The 24,905-nt window shown below is 42.8% G+C and overlaps 1 protein-coding gene across 2 annotated transcripts in view; it reads right to left on the minus strand.

The window, feature by feature from the left end:
- Positions 1 to 8,239: 8,239 nt before the first annotated feature.
- Positions 8,240 to 24,905, minus strand: part of TBX5 (T-box transcription factor 5) — a 54,592-nt gene continuing 37,926 nt past the window's right edge. For both annotated transcript variants that reach the window (XM_055237585.1, XM_055237584.1), the window contains exons 8-9: positions 20,456 to 20,682; positions 8,240 to 10,403 (exon numbers count right to left, since the gene is read on the minus strand). In XM_055237585.1, the coding sequence (XP_055093560.1) occupies positions 9,829 to 10,403; positions 20,456 to 20,682 (802 nt within the window). In that variant the 3' untranslated portion in view covers positions 8,240 to 9,828. The remainder of the gene's footprint in view (positions 10,404 to 20,455; positions 20,683 to 24,905) is intronic.

Here is a 24,905-nt window from a genome sequence, read left to right on the forward strand (position 1 = left end):
CACTGCCAAAAATTCATATGTTGAAGCCCCAACCCTCAATATGACTGTAGTAGAGGATGGGGCCTTAAGGAGGTAATGAAGGTCAAGTGAGTTCATAAGAGTGTTCCCTAATCTTACAGAAAGAGGGAGAGACACCAGATCTCTCTCTCTCTCTCTCTCTTCTCTTTCTCTGTGTCTCTCTCCTTCCCACCCTCATGTGCCCACAGAGAAGAGACCATGTGAGGAGACAGCCAGAAGCTACATTTATACCATGGAATACTACTCAGCGATTTTAAAAAAAATGAATGAACTATTAATATACCCAATTCCTTGGATGAATCTAAAGAGAATTATGCTGAATGAAAAAAAGCCAACTGCCCAAAGCTTATATACTGTATAGTTCTATTTATGTAACATTCTTGAAATAGTCCTATTTATATAACATTCTTGTCATTTATATAACATTGTCTATAGTTCTATTTATATAACATTCTTGGATAAAATTATAGAAATGAAGAACAGATTAATTTGTGGTTGTCTGGGGTTAGCAAAAGGGTTGCAGGGGTTGTGTGTGGTTATAAAAGAGTAACATGAGAGATCCTTGTGGTGATGGAAATGTTCTGTGTTTTGACTGTGGTAGAAGATACTACATGTGTGATAAAATTCATGGCACTAAATGCACACACCCACAAGTGAGTACAAATAAACTGGAGAAATCTGCATAATATTGGTGGTTGTACCAGTGTTAATATCCTCATTGTGCTAAGGTTTTACAAGGTATTAGGGTATATGGGTAAAGGGTATATGGGATTTCTCTGTGTTTTCTTACAACTGCATGTGAATCTACACTTATTTCAAAATAAAAAGTTTAAGAGAGGCTGGGCACAGTGGCTCACACCTGTAATCCCACCACTTTGGGAGGCAGAGGCAGGTGGATCACTTGAGGCTAGGAGTTTGAGACCAGCCTGGGCAACATGGTGAAACCCCGTCTCTACTAAAAATACAAAAAAAATTAGCCAGGCTTGGTGGCATGTACCTGTAATCCCAGCTACTTGGGAGGCTGAAGCATGAGAATTGCTTGAACCTGGGAGGCAGAGCTTGCAGCGAGCCAACATCGTGCCACTACACTCCAGGCTGGGTGACAGAATGAGACTCTGTCTCAAAAAAGGAAAAAAGAAAAAAGAAAAAGAAAAGAAAGAAAGCTTAAGAAAAAGGGAGAGAATACAATGAGGCTGGAGAAGGAAGGTCTAGTAAGAGCTGGTAAGACCCTGACTTAGTTTGGGCTCACCCCGAGGGCAGGATCTGGGAGGATTTGGAAGGTGATCTCAGGGAGGAAGAAGGATGAAAGGAGAAAAAGCCAAGTGATTGAGTTATTAAGCTGATTACCGCTGTGGGCAACCAGAGTGCAGGCCTCTGAGGACCCTCTGAGGAATTGTGTAGAATGTACCTCCAAACTGTCCCTCCAAAGGACAGGAGGCTGAGGCCTCTTTCCACCAACTCCCCACCCACTCTACAGAGAGTGTTCCCAGAGTCATTATTTCTGGGCTGTGCCTGTGTTAAGGCCGAGGGAGCCTCTCAGCTGTAGAGATAGCCCTGCTGCAGAAAAACAGATTTGTGGTGGAGCTCAAGGTGGGATGCTGTCAGCATGCAGTGAGCCTTCTGCCCTAACTGTGTCTGAAATTACAGGTGGGCAGAGAGGATGCAAGACATAGCACAGGAATCCTCTGCTACAGCAACCTCGACATGTAGAACCCTGTCCTCCAGTGAGCACATCTGGTGAGTCATTCTTAATCCATTTACTCAGATCATAGTGAACACCTTCCAGGGTGAAAGTACAAGCAATTAAGACTGATTAAGACTTGGGGCAATCCTGCCTCCATGAAACTCTCTTGGTCCCAGGAAAAAATCTACAGTTCGAGAAATGAGAAGATCTCGGTACTTTGAGAGGCCGAGGTGGGAGGATCACTTGAGCTCAGGAGTTCAAGACCAGACTGGGCAAAATGATGATACTCCGTCTCTACAAAAAAAAAAGAAAGAAAAGGAAGGAAGGAAGGAGGAAGGAGGGAAGGAAGGAAGAAAGGCAGGCAGGCAGGCAGGAAGGAAGGAATGTTAACTGTGATTAATGTTTAAAAAAAAAAACAAAAGAGAGAAGATTCTCCTAACTCGTTACGTCATGAGGTTGTGTCATGAGGACGGCAAAGTCCTCCTGAGGGAAGTTATGGTTTTTAAGCCTCTGTTATTAAATGTGTAGAGAGGGCCAGATGCCCTGCTGATTGCTTTACATAAACTCTCTCCTTTTATCACTACCTCAGACCTGCAAAGTAGATCTTATCACTTCCACTTTGCAGAGATGGAAACTGAGGCCTGGGGCAAGTGAATAATTTGCTCACACACTAGAGGGCTAGCTGAGCTTCCAAGACCAGGAAGCCAGTCTTTGCCACAAGATTACAAATCCTCCTTTACTTGTCCTGAGGTTGACATCTCCAAGGACATGCCACCCAAAAGTACTGCTCTGTCACACTCCAGCCACCATCTCCCTCTGTCCCTCCCTCTCTTCTTTTAGGCCCATGGGAAAGGACAGAGATGACATGAATCATTCTATCCCCTAAAGGAGTCTGGGCAACATGGAATGGAAGACAAGCCACCATGAGCTGGGTAACAGTGGACGATCACCATGTTGCTTGGTATAGGGACTAGCACATGGTACATAAATGAAAGCTATTATTGCTATTGCCACTACTATTATCAACACTGGAGGGACATCAGTCAAATATCAAAACTCTGCCAGGAGCAACCTTCAACTTGCACACCAGGCTGTCTCCTCCACCCCAACACTCACAGTTCTAGGAACTGGAACCAAGTATGCCTAAACCAACATATTCACTAGGATTAACATGCATAACTTCTTTCTAAGTGGAATAAAAATGAATTCTGGCCAGGCGAGTGGGCTTCTGCCTGTAATCCCAGTGACTCAGGAGGCTGAGGCAGGAAGATTGCTTGAGCCCAGGGGGTTGAGGCTGCAGTGAGTTGGCACTGCACTCCAGCAGCATGGGCAACAAAGCAAGATCCCATCTCTAAAAAAAAAAAAAAAAAGCATTCTGAAGTCAGAAAAGGCGAGGTGCTGATAATCAGTCTTTAGAGATGTAAAAACTACTCTTCCCTCTTTGTGGCCACAAAGGTCCAAAGTTGACAGTCACTTACAAAAGCAGCTATTTATTTTATTTTATTATTTTTAGAAAGAGAGGGTCTCCCCCAGTCACTCAGGCTGGAGGGCAGTGGCTCAATCATAGCTCACTGGAACTTCCAACTCTTGGACTCAAGCAATCCTCCTGCCTCAGCCTTCCAAATAGCTAGGACTACAGGTGCATACCACCATGCCTGGCTAGTTTAAAAAATTTTTATAGAGATGAGGTTTTACTATGTTGCCCAGGCTGGTCTTGAACTCCTGGCCTCAAGCTATCCTCTTGGCTCAGCCTCCCAAAGTGCTGAGATTATAGGTGTGAGCCATTAGCCACTGCACCTGGCCTAAAGTCAGATATTTAAATAAGATTTAAGATGATGATGCCTGTGGGAAAGCTGTGTTTTAATTATTGTTGAAAGTGATGATACTGATGATGGTAGTGGTGGTGGCAGCGGTGGGGAGGATGATGATGGTGATGTTTTCTAGCCTTTACTGAGCTTAGGTCTGTTATAAAAATAGTAGAAGATTATAGGGGCAAATTTTCCAACAGAGAAGAAAAAGGAGAAAGACAAGAAGAAGCAGCATTAATAATTATAAATCCGGCTGGGTGTGGTGGCTCACACCTGTAATCCAAGGACTTTGAGAGGCCAAGGCTGGTGGATGACCTGAGGTCGGGAGTTTGAGACCAGCCTGACCAACATGGAGAAACCCCATCTCTACTAAAAATACAAAATTAACTGGGCGTGGTGGCACATGCCTATAATCCCAGCTACTTAGGAGGCTGAGGCAGGAGAATCACTTGAACGCGGGAGGCGGAGGTTTCAGTGAGCCGAGATCGCACCATTGCACTCTAGGCTGGGCAAGAAGAGCAAAACTCCATCTCCAAAAAAAAAAAAATTATAAATCCTAGTTAATCTTTTCATGAGCTAACAGCTATGAGCATTTTCTCTATACCAAGTGATATGGTTTGGCTATGTCCCCACCCAAATCTCATCTTGAATTGTAGCTCCCATAATCCGCACGTGTCCTGGAAGGGACCCGGTGAGAGATAATTGAATCATGGGGGCGGGTCTTTCCCGTGCTGTTCTGGTGATAGTGAATAAGTCTCACAAGATCTGATGGTTTTGTAAAGGGCAGTTCCCCTACACAAGCTCTCTGTCCTGCCACCATGTAAGACGTGCTTTTGCTCCTCCTTTGTCTTCCACCATGTTTGTGAGGCCTCCCCAGCCATGTGGAACTGTGAGTCCATCAAACCTCTTTTTCTTTATAAATTACCCAGTCTCAGGTATGTTTTTATTGCAGCTGAGAACAGACTAATACACCAGGCTCTGTGCTAAGCACTTTATGCTCATTGTATCGTTGAATCTTCAGACAAATGAGGAATCTCTGGGATAAATACTTGTAGTAACCCCATTTTACATATGATCAAATGGAAGGTCAAAGAGGTTAAGAGACTTGCCCAAGGTCACAAAGGCAGTAAATGACAGAGTGAATTTTATAACCCAGTTCAATTAGAGAACAAAGGTGAGATAAATGAGTGCCTGATTCAACACGTGTGTTGTGTTTATTAAAAGGGAATAATAGCTCATCCCACGACCGTAGCCTAACCTCCCAAAAGGACCAAGAAAGCACACAAGTAGCAATCTCAGAAAGTGAAGACAAAGAGAAATATCCAGGCATCACCTTGTTTTTGAGTTGAATATAGAACTTTCCATGATGAGCAGTTGGCTGATCAGTACCAGTACCCAGCTCTGTCACTGATGGGGCCAATGTCTCTCATTACAGGAGCTTCATCCCTTCCTCCTCAAGGTAGACAGGAGTGTCCCATCTTCCTCACAGACTCATTTCGATGAACAAACAACAAGCTAGATTTTATTTACTAATTCTACTTCTAGTTACAGAGATAATTCATCTTCGTCATGAGGAAAACTGGGACATCCAAAAAGAACAAAGAAAATTTGAACACCCACAATCCCATCACTGTTATTGTTATACGTCCTAAGAGTGCTTTTGTTTCAAGTGTGAATGTATGCTGGTGTGTTTAATAAAATTGAGAAGCTGCTGTGCAAGCTACTTGAAGCTTCTTTCACTTGCAGTCAGTCTTAAACATCTTCTCCACAAATGTGTTTCTTCTTTTTTTATTTTTTTGAGACGGAGTCTCGCTCTGTCATCCCAGCTGGAGTGTAGTGGCGTGATCTCAGCTCACTGCAACCTCTGCCTCCCAGGTTCAAGCGATTCTCCTGCCTCCCGAGTAGCTGGGATTGCAGGCATGCACCACAACGCCCAGCTAATTATTGTGTTTTTAGTAGAGACGGAGTTTCACCATGTTGGCCAGGCTGGTCTTGGACTCCTGACCTCAGGTGATCAGCCTGCCTCGGCCTTGCAAAGTGCTGGGATTACAGGCATGAGCCACCACACCTGGCCCACAAATGTGTTTCTTAATGGCCATGTGGTATTTCATCATGCACTAATTTATTTAACCAACTCCATATTATTGGATATTAAGGCTGTTTCCTATTTTGCATGATTTTAAAAAATCATGATAGACTTCCCAGAAAATACATGTTTATATACATCTCTGATTATTTCCTTCAGACCAATTCCTCAAAGCAGAATTATCAGATTAAATGATTTCCACATTAAGACTTTTGATACATTTTGCAAACTCTCCTCCCAAAGACTTATCCAGTTTGTATTCCCAACCATTAGTTTATGAGATTTCCTACTTTCTCATTAGCAACAGGTAATATTATTTTTTAAATATATATTTGCCAAGTCAATGATTTAAAAAATTATATTTAACTTGCATTTCATTGATTAAAGTCTTTCAAGCATTCGCTGAACATCTACTGTGTTAAATACTTTACTGGAAACTTTCACAGATATTATCTCACTTAAATGCACAACAGTTCTTTGAAGCATGTAGAATATCTTCTCTTTTTTTTGTAGAGACAGGTGTCTTGCTATATTGCCCAGGCTTATTCCTGGGTTTAAGCAATCCTCCATCCTTGGCCTCCCAAAGTGTTGGAATTACAGGCATGAGCCACCAAACCCAGCCAATTATCTCCTTTTTATAGAGGAGGAAACTTAAGGCTCGGGCTAACTTAGGTTTCATGGTAAGCCCTGCAACACACCAGCTGTGTAATCTGGGGGGAATTTTCAACCTCTCTGAGCTCAAGAATACTAATGAGCTGACCCTCTTGAAAGTTCTTGTGTTTCTTCTCTCCTATAAGCTTGGGTCCTAAACTGTAGAGGACCAGGAAGCCAGGTGGATACTATAATACTCCTCACCTGAGTACAAAAAAACCTACCATCCCACACATCCAGAGTCTGTCCTCTGCAACTTTAGAAATTACCTGGAAAGGAGCCTATCACAATTAGTAGGTCCTGTATGAGTAACGATATCGACTGCACATAGTAGAACCTTCCTACATGTTTACTGAATGAAGGAATGTGAACTAGGTGATTACTACCCACTTACAAACCTACATCTCATTCCTCCATCACAATTTCTGCCTCAGGACCTTTGCACAGGTTGTTCCCTCTCTCTGCAATACTTTTCCTCCCAACCTTTTACCTGATTAATTCCTACTCATCATTAGGGCTGTGCTCAAGAGTCACCTCCCTCAGATGGGGTTAGGACCCCTTGCCTTATCCCTTTATGCCATTGTGCACTCTGTCTTTGTAGTAATTTCCACCACTGTAATCCACTGAGGATGCACATAATTTCCTAAGGGCTATTTTTCTCACTAAATCATAAGTTCCAAAGGACACAGCCCCTCTCTTTTTGTTCACTGCTGTGTCCCCGGTACTTACCACATGTCTAGTCTAAAGCAAGCACCCACCAAATATATTATAGGAATGTAACAATGCGCACTGTGTCCCTTACCGTGGTTTTATCAACACCATGATGAAACTACATTAACTCTTGGACATTGCATCCTTAATCCTACTGATTCCATGAAAAGATCCACTATAACAATCGTTTAGAACCCAAGGAGGTTAACCTGTATTGTTATGAAATGACAGTGTCGCTTGTCTGATTTGTGAAACTTGCTGTGAACATGTTTTTAATAATTTTCCAATGGTGACAACTGTTTGAGTGGTGGGGTGGGGATGCAGATTCCTAATTTGGATGATGTTCCTCTGAAAGCGTAAGACTGACTGTTGTATACAGTTGATAAAATTAGTTTCAAAGGCAATGTCTTGAAAGGCAACTTTTTTTTTTTTAAACTGAACCCATCAGAATAAATATCTATTTGGAGCACCGTCAGAACCTGTTCAGTGAAACTTTACTAATGCAGTCCTTTGGGGGAACAGGAAAGCCATTGACCTAGTTTCTCCATTGCACTTGAAAGAAGCTGAATTGTCATTTCTTTATAATTAATTCACACCTCTCAGGGCTTCTTTGCCTGGGAAAGGTCTCAGGGGACCTCATTAAATGAATAATTTGTAATCAACAAGCCAATTGTTTCTTTTTCAAGGGGATGTGGCATATTTGATAGGTCTTGATAATTTGAGGGGTGTGGGCATCAAAATTACAAAAACAGAAAAAATCTGCAGCACAAGTGTACTCACCAATTTGCTGCTCTCTTCTGTCCCATATGTGTTCTAGAGCTCAAGTTCACAAATCTTAGATCCATGGATTTAAAATCAATATCTGATTCACTGATGGTTCATAAAGTTATTTGCAGTAGAACCCCCAAAACGCCTGGCTCCAACAATTAATTCAGAGAAAGAGATTCTTGAAAAACCCAAACATTAGGTGTTGCATATAGTATGACTGATACCATTTTAAATCAGTTGGAATTCCTAAAGACTTTTCTTCTCCAATGCCTACACAAATTCCATTAAAACAAGTAACCTCACTCCAGGGATACAAACCAGTGGATCATATATTCAGCTTCATCACACTCAAGGACAATGCATCCCAAATTCTCCTGAGATGGGCATGAGAAATCACTTGGCGTGAGAAATTCACATGCAAGACAACCTCTTCCTGTTTCCTCCACTTCCTATCCCCTCTATTCAGTCGGTAGAAAGAATAGAAAAAAAAAAAATGGGTGTTCAAGTTCCTTGTACTTGTTTAAGCACATGGTATTTATTAGGCATTAATTGGCACACAAATATAAGGCACGAGTACTTAATCCTCACCCTCCCCCCTTAGCAACATAAAGAGACATAATCGTATAGGGACACTCACTTACAAACACACTCACACTCTCTCACGTACTTAAACACACTCAGCTTCACATCTTACCCTGTTCTCTTTATTAGGGTCTGTTTATAAAAAAGGAAAAAAAAATTCTTTTTAATCAAAAAAAGCAAAGCACATTCGAAAGAGGAAAAAAAAAACACACAAACTTGGTTTTGAGTATCAATAAAATTAAAAGCTCTTGGCCAGCTCGTATGCTGGGTTTCATTTCATGTTATTACTTAATTAGAATTCCTATTTATAAATAAATAGTACCAGTAAAATATTACATCTGAAGAACCCTACCATAACACTTTACTTACACACTTTTTTTTAATACTGTTTTCGGCTTTCAGTAAACACAGTTTTGTGTCGGCATTGGTGTGGGCGTGGTATCTTTGGAGAGTTATCATCGGTGACTGTGTCTTGCCTCTTCTGTAGGAATTGTGCATTTTGCTTGACATCCAGTTTGGGTTGTTGATGATAGAGGTTTGGAAGGTTGGGGCTGGCCTTGTTTTTTACAAAAATTTTTTTTTTAATCAGGAAGAATATTTATTTTGGCTTTTTGTCCACAACTCTTGTCAACACAGAGCTTTCACTGTTATCACAGTCCCGCCTGCATGTAAACGGGGGCTTTTTAAGTTTTTCAAAGCAAGCTTTCCGGAAGGGAAGCTATAGGCCACGTTTTAGCGACAGACAGCTGGAAAGACAGAGCTGGCAAGACGGTAGGGCTGAATAAGATAGGATGCCAGGGAGCGTCAGTGTTATCCTGACTCCATGGGTAAGTAGAGGCAAAACTGAGCACGTGATATTGGAGAAGGCAGGACAAACCAAAGCCAATGGGGACATAGGGAGGCTTTTCAGAAACATCACATGGCAGAGGTAGGTGCTTTTCTTAGTCAAGGGGAAACGTGAATTTAGGTTTCAGGGATGGTTTACTTGAAGGGAATCCCGCAAGTACATATTTTGAAATATACTTGCCTCAGACCTCCCCCCAAATAAGGGACTGGGTCCCATTAAGAAAATTGAAAGAAAAAATATATTATCATTTATTATATAACAATGTCAACATTAACACCAAGACAGGGACAGACTCCAACTACTCACTAGGGAAAAACACTCAATGAGGCAAGACTTTCTAGAGCCCAAAAGAAGGAATGGGGGAAGAGATCTGGGGAGTGGCGTGAATGTGGCTGGTTGATGAGTGTGGTGGTCGTGGGGGGGTGGGACTCATCTTTTCGTGTTTGTTTTTTTAAAATTTTGAAACAAAACAAGAAAGTCACATTTTTAAAATTGTGGTTTCAAGCTACTGATTAGATCAGCATCCAGCGACCTTGAGTGCAGGTGTGAACATTGGGTGAAATGAAAAATCTTGTCCGTGGGGTTCTCTTGGCTACTGTCTCTCTCCTTCTCTCTCTTTCTCCTCTCTCTCTCTCTTTCTCTAGGAAATGTCTGTTGTGAAGCAGTCCTCACTTTAGCTATTGTCGCTCCACTCTGGCACCATGCCAACTCCGTGCACAGAGTGGTACTGATGAGGGGATAGAGTCCTTGGCACGCCATGAGAGTAGAGGAACTCAGGGGGCTGAAGGGTGCCAGGGGACTGCAGGCCAGTCTGGGGCCCACACTGCCTGACCACAGGCTGGTGGGCCACGGAGGTCTGGTGCTGGAACATTCCCTCTCCCAGCTGTGGGGAGCCATGGTTGGCCATGCCAGCCAGCCGAGGGACCAGGGGCCCCGAGGTGAAGTGAGCAGAGAAGTGCTGGTAGGGTAGCCTGTCCATGGGCTGCACGGTGGTGACGGTGCAGCTGCTGTAGGAAGGCATGCTTGGCCACGTGTTGCAGCTGATGTCCTCCAGGCTGGGCACAGGCTCGCTGGGGGGCGCAGAGCTGGCATACATGCAGGCCTGCCGCTGTGCCGACTCTGTCCTGTAGGAGGCACCCAGGCCCTGCTGCTGTGGATAGCTAGAGCGGTAGAAGGAATCTTCTTCACTGGGTGATGTCTCCATGTAGGGCTTCTTAAAGGGATGGTCTGTGGTGGAACATTCTTCCTCTGTGAAGACAGGAGAGACAGCAGTGAGGCCAGGAGCAGGCACCAGGCAGCTAAAAGTGCAGACAGTTATTTGGCCAAAGTATGAAGAATAAAGCCTGAGAGATTGTTAGCCCTAACTGCCATTCTGAAAACAAAAAAGGTGGGGGTGGACTGTAATGGTTAAGACCTTGGGCTATGGAGTACTATGCAAACAGTTTGACCTTTCTGGGTCCAGCTTCTTCATCTGTAAGATGGAAAGGGTAGGAAATAGCACTTCCTACAAAGGGCAGTGTTGAGAATTAAATGGGAAAATACATGAAGCACTTAGTCTAGAGCCCAGAAACACTCAATAAATAGCAACTAAGCAGGTGCAGTTGTGCACGCCTATAGTTCCAGCTGCTTGGGAGACCGAGGAAAGAGGATCACTTGAGCCCAGGAGTTTGAGACCAGCCTGGGCAACATAGTGAGACCCCCCATTTCAAAAATAAATAAATAGCAATTATTATTACCTTTCCTCTTCTCCAGCATGTAAATTTCATAAAAGCAGGACATTGTCTGCCTTATCCATGACTATATTCCCAGAACCTAGTAAACACCTACTATTAACGATAGCATCAACAATAAGTCACAACAAACATATACAGTGTGTACTCTGCGTAGCACGATTCTAAGCACTCTCCATGAAGTAACACATTTAATCACAACAAGCCTACCAGGTGGGTTTTACTATTATCCTCATCTTACAGATGAGAGAAAAAGGACTCACGGAGGTTAAGAAACTTGCCCAAGGTTTTATGTGGCTGATAAACAGTAGAGCCAGGATTAGAATCCAAGTAGTCTGACCACAAAGTCCTTGTTTTTCACTGTCTTGATACACAGAGAAAGCATGCAATAAATATTTGTACAATGGATAGATGGATGGATGGATGGATGGATGGATGGATGGATGGATGGATGCATGCATGCATGGATGAGTGGGAGGGAGCTTGAATGAATGTTCAAATCCTTTCCTGATGCCTTATGTAAGCAGGTGCCTAGTTAGTATTTGTTAAGTTGGTACAAGTTAATATGTTGCTGTTTCCTGCTGAGCAAGTCCCTTCCCTGTGTACTAGTTATTTCCTAGTGTAGGGAAGTGGAGATAGTTCTGTCTCTGAAAGGGGGTGTCCTTTCACCACTTTGGGGCCACGGGCCCCTTTGAAAACAAGCAAAAGTGCTGGGCTCTTTCCTAGAAAACTACATTGAAACACAATGTTTTGAAAACTGCATGTGCATACAAGGCTTTGCATATAATTTCAGGGGGTTCAAAGACTCCCTAAAACCCAGACCCAAGGTTAAGAAGCCTAGATATGTCTGGATTTGAATCAGGCTCCTTTACTTAATATCTGTGTGATACCAGCAGGGCATCTACGCTCAGAGCCTCATCATCATCTCTGAATCAAAGTGAGTAATACTTACCTTACTGGGTAGCTAAGAACTAAGTAAGATTGAGCATGTAAGTCTCCTGATTTCTGTCAACATGAACAGCTCTTGTTGCAGAGGTAACACCACCAGTCAAGCTCATGGCAGACATAATTCACAATAATACCCTCAAAGTATTCCCTTCAGGGGAAGCAATACTTGGGGATATCTACCAAAGTATAAACCTCAACACAGACTCATTACTTATCTGAAATTTTACCTTCCAAACTGAAAATTCTCTTTCCTCATCTTTCTGTCTCTTTCTAGTCAATACATGTTAAGAAATTATGTCTGTCTTTGGAGAAGTGAAGAAAAATGAAACACTGGGGCATCCATGCAACTCACTGTGATGGCTCATGGCCATGAAAACAGAATGCTGAACTAAATAATAAGAGGAAATGATCAGAGCTATTATTTATTGAGTACCTACTACATGACCTTACTCTTCATCTCACAGTAATTCCTCAAGGTATCTGCTGTAATTCCTGTCTCATAAAGGCAGAAACTAAAGCCCAGAGAAGTGACTTGCCCAAAGTCACATGGCTGAGAAGGAACAGAGGCTGGAATCCAAGCCAGATTGGATTGACTTTGCCTACACACCTTGCTTCAAACTCTCTAGATTTCTAATATCCAGTGCCACTCATGCAATCATACAACAGATAATTACTGAGCTGCTCCAAAGTGCTAGATATTGTGCCAGGTGCTGGAGATAGAGTGGTGAATAGGGTAGACTGATCCTGTTTTTGGTGCATGTCCTCAATCCCAGTCTATCCTACCATGAGCAGTAAGTGAGGGAGGCTTACACTCTGTGACTGAGAGGTGGTCCTCAGATATAAAGACACAAGTAAGCCACTGACTCAAGACTAAATCCTTTGGCTTTGGACTGATTTGTAAAACAGCTCCCCAAACCAGGTAGAGTAGCTTGGGTTTGGATTCCACCAATCAGCTCCATTTGTATCAATGTCCAAGTGACACCCACAGATAAGCCAACAGTATCCACAAACAAAACATATCTCTTACGGTTGTGCCCACTTAACGGCAAGCAAACTTATTTCCACTAGACTCTTTCTGGGCCACATCTGGGACCTATAGGATACCCAAAAAATGTGTACCAAAAATAAAAAAAAAAAAACACACTCTTCCAGGTGTTCTATCTACATCATGCCAACAATACAGATGTTTGAAAACATCCAGATGAGTGAATGGCCACATTTTTCACCCTTTAACTGTGCGTTTTGTTTTTTTGTTTGTTTTTTGGAGGCTTGAAGACATTGCTATACTCAGCTTCTTTTTGTCCTCACCATCTCCTCCCTTGATTCCTTTCCTTCCATTCTTCCTTCCTTCCCCCAGATTCATAAACCAGCGTTTTTCCATTGTTGCTGGAATCATAACCTTTGGTTTTCCATTTAACCAGGGTGTTCCCCTTTTCAATAATAGAAAGTACAGCTGCAGGGTACCCTTGGCAAGAGAAAAAAAAACAAGGCAAACTAACTATTCTCAAGTTTCTGATCCCCTTCCAGATTTGTTACAAGTAAAAAAAGGAAGAATAATAAGAAAACGGCCGGAACACATTTTGGAAAATCGTAAAATTATACATTCCAGTCTTTAATACCCCAAAGATCTAATGCAGAGCACTAAGAAAAACTCAATCTTGGCTTATTGATGAAAGCAAGTCCTGAACATTCTCAAATTCCTCTCAGGCCTCATCACATTGTAAAGAAATTCCAACTCAAGGATCCAAATTTCAGGTCAGTCATGATAAATGCTCTGGATGTAATCTCTGTGTTTATTTTGGTTATGGCTCAGTTTCTTTCTTTTATCTTTTTTCTCTTCTTTGAGAGCCCAATAACTGTTCAACAGCAAAGACCTATCTCCAGCCAAGTCATGATTAACTTTCAGGGTTGGTAAATGGGCTATATTTAAGTATCAAGTCTTCTAATGAGATGAGTCCACAACTTGGCTTCAGAAAGTTGCATATTAAGAGTGGTCAATTATATTGCAACTATCCTAAACCCAAATGAGTCTCTTAGGTAACAGTAAATTCTTCCTAATTCTCACCACTCATTATGTCATGGCACTGTAGAAAACCCTAGTACTTTTGATTTTTCTAGATGTTTTTGATTCTGGATAAAGTGACTTTAGTAATGCATCCAGGGCACAGATATTAAGGCACAGAGTTACAGCTCCAATGCTCGCTGGCCATGTGACTGTGGATGAATCACCAGGTCATTCCAATCTCAGTTCTTGATTGTAAATGGAAATAATACCTGAACTTTTTATGAGATTTAATTGAGGTAATACTGAGGGCAGTTGAGTTTTTATCTTCCTTGCACATAAAGCGTTCAAATCTTGTCTGTCCAAATGACCTGGGTCCATTCTCTTTTCCCTCTTTCTCTTTTGGAAGACTGGACAGATAGCTTTCTGAAAGTTGTCCCATATTTAAAAGTATTTGGGTAGATTACAGAGCTGGAAAGCTCATAGAGTACTTTCAAATACTAATCCTATTGAGCAAATATTGTCATTATTCCCAAATGGGTCATTTCTCTTGCCAATTCAGTTCATTCAGATGAAGAACCATTGGCAAGTCTTCCCAGACAGAGACCCTGAGACTCAGAGTAGTAATCTTTCTAGCTGAGTGACCTTCAGCAAGTTGGGAAGGTGGCTATAATTCAGGTCTTCTGACTCACAAAGCTGTGCTCATTCTGACAGATGGCCCCAGGCTTTCCATTTCATGCAACCCTACATGCTCAGCCAACATGAAAAGGTAGCAAACTTTGACTCTTATGGATGAGTGGGTGGATGAGTAGATGGATGGATGGGTGGGTGAATGGGTGGGTAGATGTATGGGTGGGTGGATGGGTGGATGGATGAATGAGTGGGAGGATTGGTGGATGAGTGGGTGGATGGATGGGTGGTTGGATGGGTAGATGTATGCATGGATGGGTGGGTGGGTAGATGGGTGAATGGATGGGTGGGTTGATGGATGAGTGAGTGGATGGGTAGGTGGATGGATGGGTTGATAGATGAGTGGGGGGATGGATAAGTGGGTAGATGGATAAGTGGCTTGGTGGGGGGATGGGTGGATGGATGAGTGGGTGGATGGATGAGTGGGTGGATGGATGAGTGAGTGGATGGATGAGTGGGTGGATGGATGAGTGAGTGGATAGATAGATGAGTGATGGGTGGATGAATGAATGAGTGGGTGGATGGGTGGGTGGACGAGTGAATGGTGGGTGGATGGATTGGTGGGTGGGTGGGTGGATGAGTGGGCGGATGACTTTTTGTTGTTGTTGTTGTTGTTATTTGTTTTTGGTGTCCCCATGCTCTTAGCTCTTAGCATAAAGTAGGAAGGGTTGGAATGGTATCGTGTGAAGATTCTCAACTAGAAATCAAAAGACTCAAACATCACCTAGTCACTACCTGAAACCATTAAATTTACTTACTGGCTTATTATATGTCTCATCCAGTAAGAATTCAAGTTTCTTGAGAACAGGAGCCTTTTCCACCATGTCCTCCACTTATCCCAAGAACCTAGCACAGTGTCCATTATACATTAAGTGCTCAATAAATAAAGATTAATCTGATGCATCCATCCCAGATCTGCCACTCATCAGCCACATAAGCTTAAAATCTAACCCTGTCTCTTGGTCCTCCATTAGAGATGGGTGGCATCTCCCATAGTTCAAAGACTGCTGCAGGGAACTGGAGAATCAGCAAAGAATGGATGTGAAATCGCATTTTCAAACACAGCACTGAGAAAATGCACCCTGCAAAGCCCTTTTCCACATATAATTCCCCTTCCCCTCTCAATCTCTAACTTTCCTTTGAATATCTGATTCAGCTCATGGCTTTGCTAGAATCTTTATTTGGGTTGCTTTTAGTTTCTAATGCGAGTGGGGGTGAGAGTCAGGGGTGGGAGGGAGAAAGACAGACAAGTGCTCTCCCAGGCCCTGAGGTCCTGGATTTGATTGAGTGGCACTGATAAAAGACCTTCCCGGCTTTTTTGGCTCAATCCATCGGGAGAGATAGTTTGGAGACAGCTGGTTCCAAACACAAGGAGCCCTCCGGCCTGCCTGGCCCTTTGACATTTCATTGGGCCTGACTCCTGGGCTCATTGGAAAGGAGACAGACAATGAGGGGAAGTCAGATAGTGGGGCAGGCAGGGGCCAGGGGGAAAACCACCCATGGAGTTATCACTTAACGAGAATCCCAACTGGAAGGAAACCTTGGCTGATTCCTTATCACTTTACAATGTGGAGGCTGATGATGAATTGCTATTTGTTGTCTCCTAGGCAGGACAGAGAGCCCTCGGCTGGAATGTTCCCTGTCACTGGGAGCTCCCTTTTGGGGGCGGAGGGAGGTGAGAAGGGCAGAGGTTTCTGGAAAGGTGAAAGAATTTCTCCAGGGTGCACACCCCATTCACTCCGAGCCCACAGGCCTCAGTGTACATCTCGAGCTGGGCCACTCACGAGCTGGGTGACTTTGGGTAATTTCCCCAGTGTTGGTTTCCAAATCCACAAAGAAGGGGGGTAATTCTTCCCCTTGTTATCGCCAACCAGCCACTAAGACCTGATTCCACCCACAACTCCAGCTTCTCCCCACACCATGATTGGAGCCACCGTCTCCTGTTTCAGACCCCACGACGGCCTTTCAATGGGTGTCTGGTGCCAACTAAATAGTCCTGTGCTATCATAGCAAAGTGACTGCTTCCAAATAAAGGACTTAGGCACGTTACTCATGTAAATCCCTCCAATGGATGTGCACTGGTGGTAGGATAAAATCTGACGTCTTTCATTAAAATGGCTTATACAGGCTGGCATCTCACTGGTCCCTGCCTTTCTCTCTAGCCCTCATCCCCCACCACTTTGCCCTTACCCTGAGTGCCAACATCTCAGCCTTCTGTTCACTCCCCAGGGGGCAGGCTCTCCCTCAGCCAAGGGGCTTCATGCATGCTTTCCTCTGTGTGGATACCCTCACACCTCCCCCTTCTCCTATCCAACACTCACTCTCCTCTGATCTCAGCCTCCATGCTTCCCTGATCTCCCACCCTAGACTGACACTCCAGTTTTATATTCCTTAACACTTTGCATATCTCCTTAATAGCATTCAATCATTTATTTTATTTTATTTTATTTTTTGAGACAGGGTCTCTCTCTGTCACGCAGGCTGGAGTGCAGTGGTGCAATCACAGCTCACTGCAGCCTCGAACTCCTGGGCTCAAGCAATCCTTCCATCTCAGCCTCCTGGGTTAGCTAGGACCACCGGCATATGCCAACACGCCAGGCTAATTTTTTATTTTTTGTAGAGATGGAGTCTCACTATGTTGCCCAGGCTAGTCTCAACTCTTGGACTCAAGCAATCCTCCAGGCTCAGCCTCCCAAAATGCTGAGATTACAGGTGTGAGCCACAGTGCCAGGCTTCACAATTTCAATTCAGCAATTTATAATTACTTGTGTCATATCCAACCTGCTTGCAACAGTGTGAGCTTCATAAGGGCAGGCCTGTGGCATGCACATGTTCACTGAGCACTTGTAGGTGCCAGACACCGTTCTAGGTGCTTTCTGTGGATGATCTCATTTCCTCTCATCACAACCATATCAAGCAGGTGCTATTGTTATCCTCATTTTGCACAAAAGATAGTTGAGGCCCAGACACGTGCCCATGGGCACACAGCTGCAAAGTGTCGTCAACTGTGAGTATTACTGCAGTGGATCGGCCCCCAACTCCAGCTTCCCCAGTGGCCACTCCAAGTTGATTTTAAGTTCATCCAAGGATCCATCAAACACTCTATGGAAGTCAAGTCATAACCTAAGAGGTTTGTGAACTGTGCATTCAAAGCCTCCCCGCTGCATCCTTCAGGAATGCATTTATAAGGATGCTGCTGTAAATATTGAACCTAAAAAGCACCATGATCCTTTTTAACTTCTTCCTGCCTATCTTTTGGTCTGGCATTAATTTAATCGATTAGAGCTCTCAAATTCAAACCTGGCGAGCTCTTAATCAGCATGTTTGACCCAGTCTCAAAGACAGATCTTCAGTGGAAAATGAAATTTTGAGATTGTAGCAGATGAGCAAAGGTAACCCAGACGGTATAGAGTGGTGGTGAAATGCACAGGTATAGAATCTGCAGACCAGGCTGGGGCTCAAGAACCACTGGCAGTTTTTGTTTGGAACCTTTCTGAGCCTCAGTTTCCCCATTGATAAAGTGGGTTAATAATAGCATCTACTCCATAGTGTTGTCGAAAAAGCTTGGTCTGGGACTTAGGAAGGGCACCCTTAAATACAGTATAAAACAGAATCTCTATTCAGGGACCTGTGTCCCATAGGACATTCTTAACCTCCTGCTCATGCCTAAAGAGGCAGACATATTTGCAGGCATCTGGTCTCCAGTCCATCCGGCAGCAGATGTGCCGGGTGTCATGCTAGGGGGCCTGTTGGAGTGATATTGTTCAGGCCTTTGAGATTCAAGGAGTTTGGATTGGCTTCAGGTAAGTCTGGAAGTCAGGCCTCACCCAGGTCAGCTCCTAGCCCCATGTAAATACCAATGACAGTTCTTCCCTGTCAAATAGTAGATTGGTAAATGTCAAATAGTCAAACTATGTTACTTTCCTCATGTAACCCCAGCTCCAGAAAAAGCTACCAAAGCATCCATTCCCATTGGTTGTTAGCGAGTTGTTTTTTCCTAAAGGTCTAGGCACTGGGCACTGGATTCACAAAGGCTTGTGTTGACCACTGAGGCTGTGAGTTTCAACAGGCCACTTTGTAGATTAAAATTGGTGTCTTTTAGAGCAAAACAGCTACTACTTTCTGAGTCAACCCTGAGATAACATATGATGTGTATGATTTTTTGACATCTTTGCACCAAGCCTATGAGACAAGTTGTACCCTGAGCCCATATTTACAGATTTTTAAAAATGAGGCTTGGAAAGGTTAAGCAACTTGTCACTACTCATAAAAATTTTTAAATTGCAAAGGTGAGCTTCATCCTGATTGATTCTGCAGACCACAGATGTAAACTTTAGGCTACCCCATCCCTTCTGTATCTGTCTTCTCAAGCTCTCACTTAGAGAGGCAGTCTTCTCTGGGAAGACTGATAAATTAATGCCAGTCCAAAAGACAAGAGGTAGATTCCTCCTGGGAATCACCTTCCGGAGTGATATCTGCCACATACCCAATCATAGCTACCACCTACTGGGTACTTGCTAACTATCAGATGCTTTAGGAAACATCATCATTTACAAAGTGAGAAACCGAGGCTAGAAGAGGCTAGAACACCTGAGTTAGGTCACACAAGAAGCAGGGAGCAGAGATGAGATTCAAACCTGCATCTCTCTGTCCCCAAAGGCTGCAATCTCCCCACCATACCATCTATAGCTCACACCAAGCAATGGTTCTAGCGAGCTGAACTCCACCACACCACCCGTGCCAAACAATTCTATTCTGGCTCACAAGAAGGGCCACCAGAAAATTCTTCCTTTAGCATAGCCCCTTTGGACTTGGATGACTTAGAAAAAAAAAAGCCATTCATTTCTCATGTGGCAAAGAAAACCACAGAATGCTTCAGCTTAGTAGATTTAAATGGGGGATGAGACGGGGAAAATCATTTGTGATGTGTGTGTGTGTGTGTGTGTGTGTGTGTGTGTGTGTGTGTGTGTGTTGGTGTTGATCAGGAAAAAAAAAAAGAGTTCAAAATCCACCTGAGAGAAACACTGACACATATGCCAGAGAAGCATTCACAGTCACAAGGGGTTTTCCTACATCACGGCTTGTAATACAATCAGGGACCACTCAAGCAACCTCCCTGCCTACCAGAGGGGGTGGCAAAATAAACTCCATTTTATCCTTTCCAGTCAATTCTTCCTCCTTAGCAGTTAAAAATAAAATAAGGCAGGCTAGGTTCATAAAAAGATACCCAAAACACATTCTAAAGTTTAAAAGAAAAAAAAACAGCAAGTTGCAAAATACATACAGTGTGATTTCATCTATATTAAACGTTTTTTTAAAAAATTTTGGGTGTGGTGGCTCAGGTGTGTAATCCCAGCACTTTCGGATGCCAAGGCAGGTGGGTCACTTGAGCCCAGGAGGTTGAGACAAGTCTGGGCATCATAGTGAGACCCTGTCTCTACAACAACAACAAAAATTTAGTACAGTGTGTGAACGCATGCCTGTAGTCCCAGCTACTAGGGAGGCTGATGTGAAAGGATCACTTAAGCCCAGGTGGTTGAGACTGCAGTGAGCCATGACTATACCACTGCACTCCAGCCTGGGTGATAGAGCAAGATCCTGTCTCAAAAAAAAAAAAAAAAGGAAAAATAAATCTAGTTCTTTCTCTGCACTCTCCACATGTGTGTGTGTGCATAAATGAATACAATAGGTCTGAACATTTCAAATAAGCTTTCTCCAAAGAAGGGGCTGGAACTGGGGGTAGGACATGTCAAGGGAACTTTTAGTTTTGGCTGTATGGTTTAAATTTCTTATCTCCGTGTATTTTTGTGTTGTTTACATTTTTAAATAAATAAAGTGAATAAATGCATACTCCTCACCCCCTCACCCCCAACCCAAGGAAAGGAAAAGGTAAGAAAGAAAGTGAATTGACCAGGGGTGATCACACTCACCTTTCCTCTTCGTGCAATGGTAAATTTGGCTATGCTCCTGGGGCAGTGGGTATGGGTTGGGTGGAGGCAGGAGGTCCTGGGAGGGGCCGGAAACACCATTCTCACACTGGTATTGGGACCCCAAATTGGATGAGGTGGAGAGAGCTCGAGATTCGCTGCTGAAAGGACTGTGGTTGGAGGTCACTTTTTGCCTCACAGTGCTCCTGGGGACCACAGGATATTCTTTACTGAAAGAGAAAAGATGGGAGATAACTCTTATCAGTGCCCTGATACAGATTTCCTGAGTGGCTGAACCAGGCGTGAGAGAATCCACCAGAAAAGTCACAGAATAAGTAAAAAAAAAAAAGGGGTCTTTGATGAATAAAATGATCCAGTTATATTCATGTCCATCATATTTCACAAATGTATATTTGGGTACTAATTTTTCATGCCTTATACATTAGGCAAGTAGATTTACCAACAGTTCTATACCTAAGCAGAAAGGTAAATAAACACCCCCAGTTAAGAACCCCTTTTAACAATCAATAAACACACATGGTATTTTGAAATATGTCAATTTAGTCTATGTATGTCTTTAAATTCCCTAATTTGAAAGCTAATTAATCTGAGTATTTATTTAGACTTAACCTGTGGGTGTCTATTTTTAAGGTAGGGCTCAGGTCATTGCCCAAAGTCAGTAAAAACTGGTAGCTGACCACCTAGGAAGGTCAGGTATAATCCTAAGTTACTCTCATCTGGATAGATTGCTGCTAGTGTCAGAATTTCCTCCTGAGCTTCTGTCCTTGTGGCCACTGATATACTTAACTTCTCCATACCTTAGTTTTCCTATCTGTAAAGTAGGGATAATGAATGTCCCCAGTTCAAAGGGCTGTTGATAGAAGAAACGGTTTAATGAGTTAACCATGAAAAGACTCAGAAAGGTACATGGCACACAGTAAATGCTCAACAAACGGCAACCATCATCATTACTGTTATTGTTTTGAGCAGAGAGAATAGAGGAAGGGAAAAAAGAGAGGGAAAGAAAATGAGAAAGAAGGAGGAACAAGGACATAGAAGATTTAAAAAGAAAGAAAGTAAAAAGAAAGAAAGAAAGAGAAAGAAGAGAGAGAAAGAAAGAGAGAGAGAGACAGAAAGAAAGAAAGAAAGAAAGAAAGAAAGAAAGAAAGAAAGAAAGAAAGGGAAAGGAAAGGAAAGGAAGGAAGGAAGGAAGGAAGGAAGGAAGGAAGGAAGGAAGAAAGAAAGAAAGAAAGAAAGAAAGAAGAAAGGAAGAAAGAAAGAAAGAAAGAAAGAAAGAAAGAAAGAAAGAAAAAGAAAGAAAGAAAGAAAAAGAAAGAGAAAGAAAAGAAAGAAAAACAGCATGGGATCTAAGATTACACAGCTCCCAATTCAGGCCCCATCCCTATCCCTTACAGGCTATGTGTCCATCTGACACACAACCCTCCCCTGAGCTTCAGGGCTCACATAGGCAAAGTGAGCATAATAAAAATTCCATGACATCATAGGTATAGCATCCCTCAATGCTCTGAAAATCTGGCCCCTCACACTCTTAGGATTGGTCCTCCACATTCCCTTGCCTTCAGATTTCATACCAGGTGTTCCCATTTTTTTTCCTCAGAAGGACTCAGTAGAAACCTCTCCTGGGAAGAAGGAAAGTCGTGCTGTGCAGCACCAGGAGGCTCAAAGGAAATGAGAGAAGTGGGGAATGGATGGGATGTGGAAGGTTGCAGAGTAGAAAGAAGGTGGCGGGGGGCGCTTCAAGATAGAAGGGACAAAGAGAGAAATATCCAAGTATGTGAGAGAAGAAGAGCTTGACCCCTAACATCCCATACCCAGCATTTAGGATGGGGATAGGGAATCTTGGGCATGGCATTTACAAACTGCATATATTGCTATACAGCCATTTAAAATATATTTTGGTAACTATTTTTCAAATATAATTGGCTTCTCTTGTAACCTATGTATTCTATTTCATGCATTTAATCATATTATTCTTAGAGATGATTCATAGGCTTCAACACACTGCCAGAGAGGCCCGTGGCATCAAACAGGTTAAGAACCCCTATCCTAGAAGGAGCATGTGTCAGTAAATCCCAAACTTCAGTCAGACACAATTTTCACCATGACCTAGAACCATCTATTCTTTAACTTATGAGATTTTAAAAATTAATCATTTATCCAAATAAGTTAAGCTTCACTATAAGTGATCATATCTGTGAAATTACAGGCTTGTGGTGCTAATTATAGTTCTTTTAATGCAATTAAGACAAATGTTTATGTGCCTATGGTCATAGCAACTCAAGAGGCTGAGGCAAGAGGATTGCTTGAGCCCAGGAGTTTGAGGTTGCAGTAAGCTATGACTGCACCATTGCACTCCAGCCCGAGTGACAGAGCGAAACCCCGTCTCAATCAATCAATCAATCAATCAATCAGTGCTTAACTATTAAAATAAAAGAGTATACCTGAAATAATGTCATGTGCAAAGAGCTACACGTAATGCATTTTGAAGGATCTTGAATTTGTCCATTTCATCCTTTCTATGACTCTATGTGGTAGGTATTATTTTTGATCCCATTTTACAGATGAGGAAGTTGAGGCCCAGGGAGATGAAGCAACTTGTTCAAGATCGCAGAGTTAGAAAGAGACACAACTAGAATTCTAATCCAATCATTTCATCATAACTTTTGCATTGTCTCCTAATGATGTCTTTCAATTTTTATAACACAATATGCTTTTAGGGGAGCAGGGTTTTGGGGCACAAGACTCTTTGTACTTCTACCGCCTCAAGTGTGTGAACATCTCCACCCTATGTCCCTGCCTTTGTTTATCATGTGAAAGCACATCGGAGTGGCCAGGCAGGAACACAGAGCATCTGCCAAGTTTCCATGAGGCTACAGACACCCTCAGGACACCCAGGGTTCTCCTAGCCCAGCTTCCCTGTGCCATCTCAGAACCAAAGCTGGAGCCATCTGAGCAGCCGCACCAGTCTGAATCTCCCCCTTGGGCCAGGAGGCTGAAGGGAATGGAATTAGCTTTATAGCTCTTGCTTTGTGGTTCAAGCTACGTAATGGAAAAAAAAAAGAAAAAAAGAAAAAGAAGAAAAATTATAATAACAATAAAACATTATAAAAGTTGTCAAAACTCACTGGCAATTCCATTTAGATCTATTTAGTTCCAATATTTTGCTGTCAGAGCTCCAAGAGGAAGGGGGAAATCTCTTTTGGTTTTATATTTTTAATAGGAACGGCTTTTCTTTTTAATTAAAGAAAATAACCTCCAAAAAATGTTGGCTGAGAGAATTTACAAGAGAATGTATCAATGGACTCCGTGGAATTCTCCGTTCTAGTACAGCCAAATTGCAAAACTGCTCTCTGGATAGGCCAAGTCCTGCTTTTGATTACTAACACAGAAGTGGGAAAAGCAATATTATCCCAATAACCACTTGTCCCTCACAGCTTGTTTCCCTCTAAGGAGCCTGAAACATCATCCCCATCACCGATCATGAACACCTCTGTTAATGCCTGAAATACAACGTCCCCAAACCCCTCTGATAGGTGTCAAAATTTGGGCGTGGAATGGGGAAGTGACTTCTCAATCATTATAGAATTACACAGGCAAAGGAAAGAAAATGTTAGAATTAAACAACAGCGGGGCAATTTTCACAGAGCTCATCCATGGATCAAAGGAACGGTCGATCAAAGAGACATGGTTAGTATCATCATGGCAGAAATCTCTAAAGTCCTCCAGATGAGAAGATAAAACTGTCTTCTTCTACAGCTTAAGAACATCCATGAAGAAGCAAGGACACAAGAGAATTAAAGTGAAAGTTGAAAAGCCCTTGTGTCTCTGGAAATACAGGCAGCAAAAGGAGCCTGCTCTTTTTTTAATCATCATCATCATCATTCTCATCTACATTGTTCTTCAAGTGCCTCCTAATGTTCCAGCCGCTGTACTGCTTGACTTATATGCTTATCCTGATTTGATCCTGGCAAGAACCTAATTTCACAGGTACAGTTAGATTTACATTAGAGATAAGAAAATGCAGACGGGCCAGGCACGGTGGCTCACGCCTATAATTCCAGCACTTTGGGAGGCTGAGGCAAGCAGATCACTTGAGGTCAGGCATTCAAAACCAGTCTGGTCAACATGACGAAATCCTGTCTCTACCAAAATCACAAGAATTAGCTGGGCGTGTACTTGGGAGGCTGAGGTAAGACAATCACTTGAACCTGGGAGGTGGAGGTTGCAATGAGCCAAGATCGCACCATTGCACTCCAGCCTGGATGACAAGAGTGAAACTCTGTCTCAGAAAAGAAAAGAAAAGAAAAGAAAAGAAAAGAAAAGAAAAGAAAAGAAAAGAAAAGAAAAGAAAAGAAAAGAAAAGAGAGAAAAGAAAAAAGAAAAGAAAGAAAAGAAAAGGCAGGTACAGAGAGGTCAAGTGGCTTGTCCCAGA

The sequence above is a fragment of the Symphalangus syndactylus genome, chromosome 13 (genome assembly GCF_028878055.3).
Source record: "Symphalangus syndactylus isolate Jambi chromosome 13, NHGRI_mSymSyn1-v2.1_pri, whole genome shotgun sequence".
NCBI classification, from domain to species: domain Eukaryota; kingdom Metazoa; phylum Chordata; class Mammalia; order Primates; family Hylobatidae; genus Symphalangus; species Symphalangus syndactylus.